The sequence below is a fragment of the Tupaia chinensis genome, unplaced genomic scaffold (genome assembly GCF_000334495.1).
Source record: "Tupaia chinensis unplaced genomic scaffold, TupChi_1.0 Scaffold000146_1, whole genome shotgun sequence".
NCBI classification, from domain to species: domain Eukaryota; kingdom Metazoa; phylum Chordata; class Mammalia; order Scandentia; family Tupaiidae; genus Tupaia; species Tupaia belangeri.
The window spans coordinates 3,257,920-3,271,756 of NW_006159616.1; the positions used below are offsets into that span (position 1 = coordinate 3,257,920).

The 13,837-nt window shown below is 41.4% G+C and overlaps 1 protein-coding gene across 2 annotated transcripts in view; it reads left to right on the forward strand.

The window, feature by feature from the left end:
* The window catches only part of HP1BP3 (heterochromatin protein 1 binding protein 3), a 45,603-nt gene that overhangs the window by 15,902 nt on the left and 15,864 nt on the right, over positions 1 to 13,837 (forward strand). For both annotated transcript variants that reach the window (XM_006145182.3, XM_027770598.1), the window contains exons 6-8: positions 2,931 to 3,011; positions 3,866 to 4,020; positions 7,860 to 7,950. In XM_006145182.3, the coding sequence (XP_006145244.1) occupies positions 2,931 to 3,011; positions 3,866 to 4,020; positions 7,860 to 7,950 (327 nt within the window). The remainder of the gene's footprint in view (positions 1 to 2,930; positions 3,012 to 3,865; positions 4,021 to 7,859; positions 7,951 to 13,837) is intronic.

Sequence of the window (13,837 nt, forward strand, 5' to 3'; positions counted from 1 at the left end):
CTTTTTTTTTTTTTGAGAGGTTTTTGCTATAGGGCGCGTGCGCTTGCCAGACAGAGAGAGACATAGAGACAGAAAGCGAGAAATCACCCCCCAGGGGGGATAGTCACGCCACAGTCCCTTCTCCTCCATTCTCCTCTCGGAATCTCGGGTGCACACACACGCGCCCAGCGTGGGTTTTAAGCCACTGGGTCCGGTACGTGAACCGCGGTCGACTACGTGGGAGTCCAGCGACATAGCCATTATGCTAACTGCTGGTTCCCAAGGATGATTGCTCTTGTCTTAGGTTTGTTAGCTTTAGAGCCTAACTTGCATGACTATACTCTTACCATTTTAAACTAACTTGGTAAGTAAGTTCACATTAACTGATAAGTATCTTAACTATTAAAGTCCGGTAGAAGCATCAGAAAAGCCTAAGTGTAAATTGAGACTAATACTAGAACCAATATTGATTTTGAGTGTTAATCCATATTGTCTTACGTAGTGCACCAAAGCAGTGCTTAGATTCATAGAAAGCTGAAGCTCAAGAGAACTTTATCTTATCTGATTTACTTCAGGGTTATGAAATAGCGACTAAGGTCCCACGGTAGTGACAAAGATGGTTGGAATTCACTGCATTTCCAGAGTTCTGTTCATTTTTTCCCTATACTCTTCTTCATAGCTTGATTAGTATAGATTTCTGTGCCATACAGATATTTAAACTCTACTTAAGAACTTTGAACAATACTTAATCACACAAATAATATGTCCAGTATTTGCCATGTGCCAAATACTTGGGGATCATAAGAGTAATATGGAGTCCCACTGTGTAGAGCTTACAGACTAGCTTTCTCAAAATGTCGTAAAATTGATATTAACCATCCCTATGTTTGGTGGTTAAGGGAGCTAGATACCACATGGCTGACCGTGGTTCAGATCTGACCCCAGCAGTTTGAAAGACACACCAGGTGCATGTGTGTGTATGCATGCATGCCTCAAACCCTGACATGATGGAGAAATGGAAAAGAAGGAATTCCAGAGTGGGGATGCTTTCTCTCTCTCTCTGTTTCAATGAGTGTGTGTGCCCTCTGGCAATAAAAAATAACAAAACACCCTTAAAGTGATAATTAATTCAAAGTCTTGGCCAATATAATTATTAGAACCATGGGACCAGCAGTCAGCGTAATGGCTATGTCACTGAACTCCCATGTAGTCGACCACGGTTCTAGTCCCAGACCCGGTGGCTTAAACTCACGCCGGGCGCGTGTGCGTACGTGCCCAAGATCTCAAAAGGAGAATGGAGGAGAAGGTATTGTGGCATGGCCATCCCCCATCTGGGGTGATCTCTGACTTTCTATCTCTCTTTCTCTCTTTCTGGCGAGCACAATGCACCCTATAGCAAAAACCTCTCAAAAAAAAAAGACCCAAAAACCGATTCTGTATCATACTACTTGTCAGTACAGCTTATGGACTGACTCTGTGTTTTTCTTTATGAAAATTCAGTTTGTGGCTTATTTTTCTCTGCATAGGCTGACCCTTAGTTTTATGATTTAGAAACAGTTAATAGGCTAGCAGTATTTTAGCTTGATTGTTGCACTGGTAGCAGTGTAAGTAAAGCTAAAGCCTGAAGGGCTTTGATTGTTTTAGATCAACTTTATAGTTCTGTGAAAATGCTTTGTAAAATGTGAAAAGAAGTGGTAAGATTTTTATATACCACTATACATAATGACAAAAAATTTTTAGGAAGGCTTTCCTGTAAGGAGTAATACTCTATAGAGATTGGTAAAACTATGGGACACGTTATGGCCTAAGACCATATGGCCTAAGGCTCTAAACTTTTGCCAAGGACCTGTCTTTCTTCTAAGACATTGATGGGTTTTCTCACTTTTCCTAAGAGATTAACTTCCGTGGGACATTTTTGGTTTTTGTTGTTGTTGTTAGTTTGGTTTTGTTTCTTTGAAAGGCTATAGTAGATTATTTAACCTGGTAGGGACAGCAGGTGGTATAGTAGTTAAGGTACTGGAATCCCACATAGCCAAACATAGTTCAGTTCCTGGACATGGCAGCTTGCTTTCTCAGCTTTTCTCATTCTCTCTCTCTGGTAAGACTAAAATAAATAAATAAGCTAAATTACCCTTTTAAAAGGCTTGATGGGACCAACAGTTGACATAATGGCTATATCACTGAACTACCGTATTGTCGGCCACGGTTCGATTCCCAGACCTGGTGGCTTAAACTCATACTGGGTACGTGCGCATGCATGCCTAAGAACCCAAGAGGAGTATGGAGGAGAAGGGATTGCAGTGTGGCCATCCCCCCTGGGGGGAGGGGGTGATTTCTCACTTTCTGTTTCTCTGTCTTTCTGGCAAGTGCACACGCCTTATAGCAAAAAAAAAAACAAAAACAAACAAAAAACAAAAAAAGACCTGGAGTCAGCAGGTGGTGTGGTGGTTGAGGGTGCTGAATTCCTATATGGCTGACCACAGTTCAAGTCCTGGACTTGGCTTGGCTTCTCTCCCTCCCCCCCCCCCCTCCCCCTCCCTCCCTCCCTCCCTCCCCTTCTCTCTCTCTCTTTCTCTCTCTCACACACACATACACACGCACACACACACTGTCCCTCTGTGGTCAAACTGAAATAAAGTTTATTAAAATTATTTTTAAAAAAAAAAGGACTTTACCTGATAGCAGTAGCATTTGTCCCTACTTTTGTACCTGAGGAAACAAAAACTGAGATATTGAGTTGTCCAATATTGAATAGCTATCAGTAGATGGTACTGTAAATAGAATTCCATCCCAAGTCTTTGATTTCTCATCCATTGTTCTGTATTCTCTGAAGAGTTAAACAGCCACTTTATAAGCTCTTGCATCAACATACCCTGTAATTCTCCTAGTCTTGTATAAAGTTACAAATAGGAATACTAGAATAATTAAAAATAAAAATTAATTTGCTTTAGGTAAAAGGAAAAGGTGCATCTGGAAGTTTTATTGTGGTCCAGAAATCAAGAAAAACACCTCAGAAATCTAGAAACAGAAAGGTAAGAAGTCTGTCTATACCACAGTTTGAACACTCTAATACTATTACTGCTACTAAAAAGAACACCATTTATTGGGTGTTTACTATGTGCCTGGCGTTATCCAGCCCTCTTGCTATGGCCCAGGGAGGCTAAAAATAATTTGCCCAGCTGGCTAGTAGGCTAGCCAGGGCACAAATGCAAGTGCTCCAACCTAGTTAAGACCATATACTTTATCTTAGATAAACACTTCTAAGCCCAGTATTGAATCATGGACAACTGTATGAATCATATTGCTTTTTGTGAAGTGTCTTTTAAGCTAAGGAGGTGTACATTTTTACCCAGTAGTAGACCCAAAAGCTATACCCAGAGGCAGTTCTTCTTTTATGAGCATGGTGGTATTGCTCTCCCTAAGATGTGTAATTTCATATATGTAAAGCATTTCTATGGCAATAAAGTGAAATATCTAGTATTTCATTTATGGCAGCAATTGAAATAATGAATATCCCTCTATACTTTTGTTGTTACAATTCTGAAGATTTTCCTAGAACTTTTTTTTTTTATACAACTTTTAGACACTTTTAAAACGAACTTTTATACAGTGCTTTCTGGTGTTGCATTTCATTCTTTGTTATTGAAGGTTACAAATTAATTAGGCCTTTAAAAAAGGTTATCATTCCTTTTTACTTTTATATGCATTTTAAATACCTTTTGTCTCAAAACTTTGCCATGAAAATGACATAATGCCACTGTGTAATTTATTTGAATGTGGGAAAAAGTGATAGTTTCCTATTTGCCAGTTGACTTAGCAGTCAAGCAAAGAAAACCCTTGAGTTATACTTTCTATTCTGTAATGATAATTTTTTATATTATTTCAGAAGAGGAGCTCTGCAGTGGATCCAGAACCACAAGTAAAATTGGAGGATGTCCTCCCACTGGCCTTTACTCGCCTTTGTGAACCTAAAGAAGCTTCCTATAGTCTCATCAGAAAATACGTGTCTCAGTATTATCCTAAGCTTAGAGTGGATATCAGGTACGAACCATTGACGTGGGCCACAGTTTTTTTCTGAAACCCAAACCACACATTCCGTTATTGAACCAGATAACTCTTTTCATGTCGTCAGCTGTTGGAATTTATAATATTGGCCAGCTGTGATGGTGTATTTGTAACACAGTGCTCTACAATGCTGAAGCTATAAAAGGAGGTCCTAGGTTTACATCCCAGGGTCTCCCTGTACACACAAGGGTCATGATCCTAAGTAACTGAAATTGGGAGTGGATCACAGCATGAAGACCCTGTTAAGAGTGCCTGTCTCATTCTCTCTGTTTTTCTGTCTCTTTCTCTCACCTCTCTCTCATGGAAGAAATAAACAAACATTAATTAAATATTTAATAGTAAATTCTGTCCTCTCTCATTTGTTTATGTAGACCTGCAAGCCTCTAGGTCTGGGACTTGAACCATGGTTGGCCATGTGGGTGTCCAGCACCCTTAACCACTACACCACCTGCCAGACACCTTTATTTATTTTTTTTAAGAGATTTTTGCCTTAGAACATGTGCATTTGCAGGAGAGAGACAGAGACAATGAGAGGGAAAGTGATTAATTACCCCCCCCCACCCCGGGTAATTTCCACAGTCCCTTCTCTGTTCTTCTAGGATCTTGAGCACGTATGCACTTGTGCCCAGTGTGAGATTCAACCCACCAGGTCTGGGACATGAATCACGGCCATGTGGGAATCCAGTGACATAACCACTACACTATCTGTTGGCCCCATAAACAGAAAATTTTAAATTAAGGTCTTGGTATTTTCATACTACTTACAGCCTGAGTTGAGTATAATTGTAGTAAGCAGACACAATTGTAGATCAGAAGTGCAAAATGTGGAGGCCAGCAGGTGGTGTAGTGATTAAGGCACTGGACTAACGGCTGTCTGAGTTCTGTTCCTGGTGACTTGCTTTCACACTCACTGTCTCTAATCAGCCCATGTACCCTATAGCAAATTTATTTTTTCTTATAAATAATTATATTACTCTATCTATTCTAATTTTGACCAGAGAAGGAGGGAGGAAGAGCGAGAGAGAGAGAGAGAAAGTGAGAAATCAAGCTGCCAAGTCCGGAACTTAAACCATGGTCGGCCATGTTGGAGTCTAGCACCCTTAACCACTACACCACCTGCTGGTCCCTCAGAATGTTCACGTTTTTTGTTTGTTTGTTTGTTTGTTTTTGTTTTTTTTTTTTGAGAGGGAGAGATTTTTATTTATTTTTTGCTGTAGGGCATGTGCACTCGCCAGAGAGACAGAAAGTGAGACATATCCCCTGGGGAGGATGGTCACACCACAATCCCTTCTCTGTTCTCCTCTCAGGGTTTTGGGCATGCACACACACTCGCCTGGCATGAGTTTTTTTTTAAACCACCAGCTCCAGGACTCAAACTAGGGTTGGCTACATGGAATTCCATTGTGTAACCTTGTGCCATCTGCTGGTCCCACAAATTTTAATAATAATAATAAATGAAGTAATAATTTAAAACAAATGCATATGTGTGATGTATTTAAAGATGGAAACGTATTTTGCTTTTATCTCCGTGACTTTTTTGGTGACTAGAGACCAAACCATCCCCCAGCTTTTGTTCCTCTCATTACGTTTCTACTCACACAAGACTGTGTAGCTACCAGTGTATCCTTGCTCTCTGTTTAGTCCTTTGAAATGTTTTCTGCCTTCATCTCCTTTTTCATTGATTCTGTTAGAGTGTATACACTGGCTACTCTGAACTGTTTTAATTGCCAGGGGGCATGTGCACTTACCAGAGAAAGAGAGAAAGTGAGGCCAGCCAGCGGTGTGATGGTTAAGGCAGCTGGATCCCACATGGCCAACTGTGCAATTTAATCCCAGACCTAGCAGCTTGAAAACACACCAGGCACGTGATGGTGTAATGGCTGCATTGCTACATTCCCACATAGTTGACAGCGGTTCATGTCTGTGGTGGCTTAAAACTAAGACCAGATATGTATGCATGTATGCCCAGAATCCTGAAAGGAGAATGGTGAAGGAGGGGTTGCAGCATGGCCAACCTCCTTCCCTGGGGATAACTTCTTACTTTCTGTCTCTCTGGTGAGCATACATTCCCTATAGCAAAAATCTTGTTTTTTTTCTTTTTGGAGAGGGTTTTTGCTATAGGGCGCATGCGCTCGCCAGACAGAGAGAGACAGAGAGACAGAAAGCGAGAAATCACCCCCCAGAGGGGATGGTCACGCTGCAATCCCTTCTCCTCCATTCTCCTCTCGGGATCTTGGGCACACACGCACACGTGCCCGGCGTTGAGTTTTAATCCACTGGGTCCGGGACGTGAACTGCGGTCGACTACGTGGGAGTCCAGCGACATAGCCATTACGCTAACTGCTGGTTCCCTTAGCAAAAATCTTTAAGAAAAAAAAAAAGAAGAAGAAGACTCCAGGCATGTATGTGTACATACCCAAAATCCTAAGAGAAGAATGAAAGGAAAAGGATTATAGGGTGGCCCTCTGTCTGTCTCTGGTAAGCACATTTACCCTATCAAGAAAAAAAAAAAATTGAGGGAGAATATACTCTTTGAATGAGACACAGACATACCACAATGCTTTGTCTTCTGTTTCTCTATCCTGTGAGGATTTTGGGCATACCTGAACATGAACCTGGCATGTTTACGAATAACGATGGCTGGGATTCAAGTCACTATTGGTTGTGTAAGATCTAGCTTCTTTAACCACTAAGCTATGGGGCCTGCCTTTGTTTTCTCTTAAATTTGAATTCCCACATGGCTGACCACGACCGAAATCCTGGACCTGGCAGCCTGCATATCACACTGGGCGTGTGTGTGTGTGCGCGTGCATGTGTGTGTGCACGTGCGCGCCCAAAATTCTAAGAGAATAGAGGAGATACAATTGTGGTATGGCCATCCCCCCGGAAGATTGATTTCTTATTTTCCCTCTCTGTCTCCAGGGAGGGCATGCATCCTATGGCAAAAACATTTTTTAAAAAAATTGCTTGATAAGTCATTTTGCCGCTGTTGTGGCCCAGTACTAATAAATGATGGGTTTTTGGAGTTTCCTGGCAATTTGGTTTTGGAGATAAATGATGGGTTTTTGGAGTTTCCTGGCATTTTTGTTTCCTAGAAGTTTTTGGGCCAGCAGGTTGGGCATAGCAGTTGTGGCGCAATAGTTGTGGCGCTGAACTCCCGCATGGCAACTACAGTTCAAGTCCCAGACCTGGCAACTTGAAACTCACACCAGGCACTTTGTACATGTGTGTTCAAAATTCTGAGAGAGGAGAAGGGATTGCAGTGTGACCATCCCTCTGGGGGGGTATTTCTCACTTTCTCTCTCTCTCCAGCAAGCACACGCCCTATAGCAAAAACCTCTCTGGAAAAAAGAAAGAAGGAAAGAAATTGATTCTGTATGACACATGGTTGTTTGTACAAGGTAATGACTTCGAATCTTGAAAAAAAGAATCCTTCTTATAAAGGATGCCAGCAATTTATTGCTATTTTTGTCCATCTTAAGTTTTTAAATAATTATATGAGATAGGGAGAGAACGACATTCCCAAAAGGATTTTCATGCCATGACCCCACCCGCCAGCCCCAGGCCAGCCAGGATCACAGGCATACACACACCCAACATGTATAGGAAAACCTCAAGATGAGAACCTGGCATCTTTCCCTGTGGCCTAAGGATTGCTGAGCATTGCATTACCACTGCACCACTGTGGCTGGCCTTTTTGTCCACTTTAACAAGATACTATGTGTAACAGGCATCAGAACCTTACATCTGGGAATAACCTTAGAGCTATATCTTTCACTGATATATTTATTGCTATTTTTTGTTTTTATCTGCAGGCCTCAGCTGTTGAAGAATGCTCTGCAGAGAGCAGTAGAGAGAGGCCAGTTAGAACAAATAACTGGCAAAGGTGCTTCTGGGACATTCCAGGTTAGAGGCTTGGTTATAGAAAAATGCTTCTCAAAGTTTCTGGTTTCAGGACCTCCTTTTACTTCATAAATATATTCAGGATCTCAAAGAACTTTGTATGGTTATAGTTATCCATATCAGTGTATTATTATGCTCACCCATTTCTTACTATAATGAAAAATGACCTAGCCATGGTAGTACATGCTATTAAGGAACTGTGTTCCATAGGCTGGGACCATGTGGGAGGCATGGGCTCCATTCTGGTCCACTCATCAAGTCCAGACATGGTGACATGTGCCTGAATATCCCAGAGACTCAAGGAGGCTGAGACAGAAGGATTGTAAGTTCATGGCTTAGTTGGGCAACGTAGCAAGATCCTGTCTAACAAAAAGGAGAGCTAGATTTGGTGGCACACGCCTGTAGTCCCAGCTGGGAGGCTGCAGCAAGAAGATCACTGCATTGGCAAGACTCTCTTTTATTTTTTTTTTTTTTTTTTGGTAAGAGAGATTTTTGCTATAGGGTGGGTACACTCGCCAGAGACACAGAGAGACAGAAGATGAGAAATCATTCCCTCGTAGGCATGGTCACACCACAGTCCATTCTTCATTCTCCTCTCGGGATTTTGAGCGCACATGCCCATACACTTGATGTGAATTTTAATCCAGCTGGTCTGACTCGATCTGTGCTAGACTATGTGGAAGCCTAGCAATGTATCCACTGCATCATCTGTTGGTCCCAAAACTCTGTCTTTTTTTTTTTTGGAGAGATTTTTGCTATAGGGTTAGGGCGCGTGCGCTCGCCAGAAAGACAGAGACAGAGAGACAGAAAGTGAGAAATCACCCAGAGGGGATGGCCATGTCACAGCCCCTTCTCCTCCATTTTCCTCTTGGGCACACACACATGCACCTGGAGTGAGTTTAAGCCACTGGGTCCGGGACTCGAACCGCGGTCGATTACATGGGAGTCCAGCAACATAGCCATTACACTAACTGCTGCTCCCCAAGATCCTGTCTTTTAAAAAGAGGTTATTTTTTTTCCTTGTTATTTTTACTATATTAGAATTCAAAACAAGATTTAAAAATATTTGTTAATTCATTTGAAAATAAAAATAGTAGGGCTAGCTCTGTAGCCTGGTTAAGCCTGATTAAGGAAGCTGGATCCCTCATAGCTGATTACACAATTCAAATCTCAGACCCAACAGCTTGAAAAACATGTCAGGCATGTGTTCCCACAATCCTAACAGATTAGAAAAATGGAAGAGAAGGGATTGTGACATGACTATTGTACCCTATTGAGAGGGTGCTTTCTCCCTGTTTCCCCATCTCTCTTTGGTGAGTACATGCCCCCTCTGGTAAATAAAACAAACCAACCCATCATATATTAGCATAAGTGACATGTTTTTAAATGAAAAATAACCAAAAAAAATCTTTTTAATGAGAAGAGAGACATTGTTTACAGTTTTTAAAAATGCTTTTAATGTCTATCTTAATAGAAGATAGCTGGTATCTGTTCTAATATGTTTTGTATTACTTCTATGCAGAAATTCATCCTTACACCAAAATATGCTTAGAAGAGGGTGGAAATAAAGTTTATTTGTGTGTTTTCCTTCATGAGAGACAGACAGGCAGGTACCCTTTGATACTGTATCAAGACTCAACAAATGTTTATTTTTAACAGCTTTTTTAAGGTATGATTTTTTCATGCCATAAGATGGCCAGTGCCTTAACCACCATACCACCTACTGCCCCCCCCCCCCATTTTGCCCATTTTTTAAATTGGGTTGTTAGAAGACTATTTTATTTATTTATTTACTTTAGATTTTTACCATAGGATGCATGTGCTTGCCAGAGAGAGACTGAGAAAGACTGAGAATCGCCCTCTAGGGAAGATGGCCACATTACAATTCCTTCTCCTCCATTCTTCTCTCAGGATTTTGGGTGTGCATACACATACTTGGCTTTTTTTTTTTTTTTTTGGTTGGGAGAGTAGTTTTTGCTTTAGGATGCATGCACTTCGTGGAGAGACAGAGAGATGGAAAACGAGAAATCACTCCCCCAGGGGTGTGACCATGCAGCAGTCCCTTCTTCATTCTCTTCTTGGGATTTTGGGTATGCACACATACGTGCCCAGCATGACTTTCAAGCTGCAGGATCTGGGACTTGAACTAAGGTTCACCATGTGGGAGTTTAGCTTTTTAACCACTATGTTGCCTGTTGTTTCTGCACGTGGCATGGTTTTCAAGCTACCAGGTCGGGAACTCAGGTGGCAGAGTCAGCAACATGAGATTCAGCACCTTATCCACCATGCCATCTGGTGACCCTACTTTATTTTTAAGTTTTTGTCAATGGACGTGTGTACTCACCAAAGAGACGGCATCCCCCAAGTGGGACTTGGTTATGCCACAATCCCTTCTCTATTTCTCCGTCTTGTCAGGATTTTTGGCATGCATGTGCATGTGACTTACATGTTTTCAAGCTGCTTGGGTAGAGTTTGAACCCCAGTGGGCCATATGAGGTCCAGGTTTCTTCTCTTTCCTTTTTTTTTTTTTTTCCTGGAGAGGTTTTTGCTATAGGGCATGTGCGCTCGCCAGACAGAGAGAGACAGAGAGACAGAAAGTGAGAAATCACCCCCTAGGGGGGATGGCCACACCGCAATCCCTTCTCCGTTCTTCTCTTGGGATCCTGGGCATGCATGCATATGCGCCTGGCTTGAATTTTAAGCCACCGGGTCCAGGACACAAACTGCGGTCGACTACGTGGGAGTCCAGCGACATAGCCATTGCGCCTGGTCCTTCTCTTTCCTTTCTTAAGAGATTTTTCTGCCTTAGGGTGTGTACACTCACTGGAGGGAGAGAGAGACATACTTTGAGAAGGAAAGTGAGGAGTCACCTCTTGAGGGAATGGGCACTCCATACACAGTCCCTTTTCCTCCATTCTCCTCCTGGGATCTTGGGCACCCAGGCACATATGCCCAGCATCATTTTGAGCCCACCTGGTCCAGGACTTGAAATAGGGTCGGCCATGTGGGAGACCAGTGACATACTCTGCGCCATTTGCTGGTCCCAAGGTCCAGGTTTCTTAATCACTTAGGCTATAGAGTTGACCATGAGTTCTGTGTTTTAACATAAAAGTCTCTCTTGAGATATATATGACCTACAGACAATTTCTCCTATTCTGTGACTTTTTAAAAATATCTTTTGAAGCACGAGAGCATTTAACTTTGATGAAGTCCCATTTGTCATGTTTTATTTTTGTTTGTTTTCTGTAAGGTGCCTGTGCTTTCTGGAGACAGAGCGAGAGAGGGGAGGAAAATGAGAAAGAACCCACTGGTGGGGGAGAGGGACAGCCATACCACAGTTCCTTCTCCTCCATTCTCCTCTCAGGACTTTGGGCTTATACACACATACAGTCAGTGTGTTTTTCAAGCCACTGGGTCTAGGGCTCAAAATGTACAGTTGGCCATGTGGGATCCAGTCATCATAACCTCTATGCCATCTGCTGGGCCCCATTTACCTTGTTTTTAAAATCACTTGTGCTCTTGGCTTATTATCTAAGAAATCATTGCCCTAATTTAGATCATGAAAATTTACTCCTGTGATTTCAGAGTTTTTTAGTTTCTTTTTTTTTTCCCCAATTTATTTATTTGCATTCATTCACTGTACATCATTACAGCATACAAAATGAGATTTTCCATCTAGAGTACACTGTATATTGTCTCAATCAAGCACATCAACAAATATGTTATTCTTAGCAAATGATCTCCCATTTCTTGTTTTCTGTATGTTTTGCTTTTTCCCCCCCATCCTTGGTTCCCTATCTTTTACCCTCTGCCACCTCCTGTTCTCCTCCCATACTGTCTCTGTTATCTATGTTTGCTTTCTATACCATTTCCCCCCCACATTTTATTGAATCACCAAAGACTCTAGTCAATCCGAATACCCTCCTAGCAAACACATGTGACACACACATTTCCATGAGCACAAGTCTAACTTTACACATCCTATAAAGTAGCACCTAACTGGGGCTACATATCCTACTGCAGTCATTGAATAGATATATTTTTTTTTCCTGAAACTTTTTTTTGTAACTCAATTTACATTCCTTCCCTAAGTATCATCCCAGCACACAAAATGCTATCTCCCATCCAGTACACACTGCATAGTGACTCATGCACATTACAGAAAAAATAAATTTCCAATTCTAGTTCCTAGAATTATTTCCACCCCTCTGTCTGACCCTCTGTCCCTTCCCACCCTCCTCTCACACCACCTCCAGTGTCCAAAATTGTCCTCCATTCCCTTCCCACCCACATTGCATTGATCACACTATTTCCTACATAACCTAACTACTTTCAAAGGTGAGTTCACTCGTTACTACTAAGAAAACCAGTTTTAACTTAAATCAAAGAACCGCCAAGGAACTTTGCTTAAAGCCAGGAAACAGGTTAGAATTCTGTTCAAATGGTAGGTGCATGAACCTATCAGTCTCATATACTTTTATCTTCTGTTCTGGTTCAATTTTCCTGATTAAATTCTGGGATATAGTATTCAACTCCAGACTTGTCCCTATGATTAAGTTAGCTACTTTCTCAGTTTTTGGACTCTTATTTCCATGTATCTGCGTTTAGTTTTCCTGATACAGCACATCCTTGAGAACTTCTTGGAGGTCTGGTCTGGTGCTGGTAAATTCTTTCAGGTTTTGTTTATCTGAGAATGTTCTTGTCTTTTCTTCCCACCTGAAAGATAATCTTGCCGGATACAGTATTCTTGGCTGAAACTGCTTCTCTCTTAACACTTGGAATATATTTTCCCATTCTCTCCTCGCTTTTATTGTTTCTGATGAGAGATCTGCTGTTAGCCTGATGGGATGTCCTTTGTAGGTAACTTGATGTTTTTCTCTTGCTAATCTTAGTATCTTGTCTTTGTCTGCAGTTTTGGTCAACCTGGCTATAATGTGTCTTGGAGAAGATCTTCTAGGGTTGATTCTATTTGGGGTCCGTTGTATTTCCTGGGACTGGATCTTTGAATGCCTCTCTAGGTTTGGAAAGTTTTCTTGCAGGATTTCCTGGAATAGATTATCAATGCCCTTATGGGTTTCCTCACCTTCTGGAATGCCAATTATCCGGATATTTGGACGTTTGATGGTATCCAGTACTTCTCGCATATTATTCTCAAATTTTTGTGCCATTTTCTCAGCCTTCATGGTGGATTTTTCTAGGCCAGCCATTTTCTCCTCTACATCTGAGATTCTATTTTCTGAATGATCTAGTCTGCTTTTAATGCTTTCCAGGGAGATTTTGACTTCTTGTATTATAGACTTCATCTCTAGCAGTTCGGTTTGAGTCTTTTGTAAAGTGTGTAATTCCACTTTTAGATCTTGCAGGAATTTCCTCATCTCTTGGAACTCGTCAATCTCTTTCTCCTTTCTCTTTAGTAGTTCATTATCTCTCTTCTCTTCCATCTCTGTTAGCTTAGACATTATGAATGATCTGAATTCCTTATCAGACATTTCCATGATTTTCACCGAACTGCTTGTGGATGAAGAGTTACTCTTTTCCCTAGGAGGAGAGGTATTTTCTTGTTTTCCCATGTTTCTCGTGATCCGGCGGTGATTTCTTGTCATCTGATGAATGTTGTGTTTTCTTTCAAATTCTGGAGGTTCAGCCTTAATGTTAAGGAGCAAGCAGACAGAGGTGATCCAGAATCTCTTTGCTGTTCTATTGTGCTTGCTGGTGCAGCAGATTCAGAAGATAGTGGGGAATATTTCAACCCTATTAGTATTTGAATGTTTAGCTACAGTGATCTTAGATCTGTCTAAAAACACACTGAAAGGATATTGGAGAGTGAAGAGACAAGAAAAAAGAAAACGAGACAGAGAAAAACAACAAAAAAAGAAAAAAAAATCAAAAA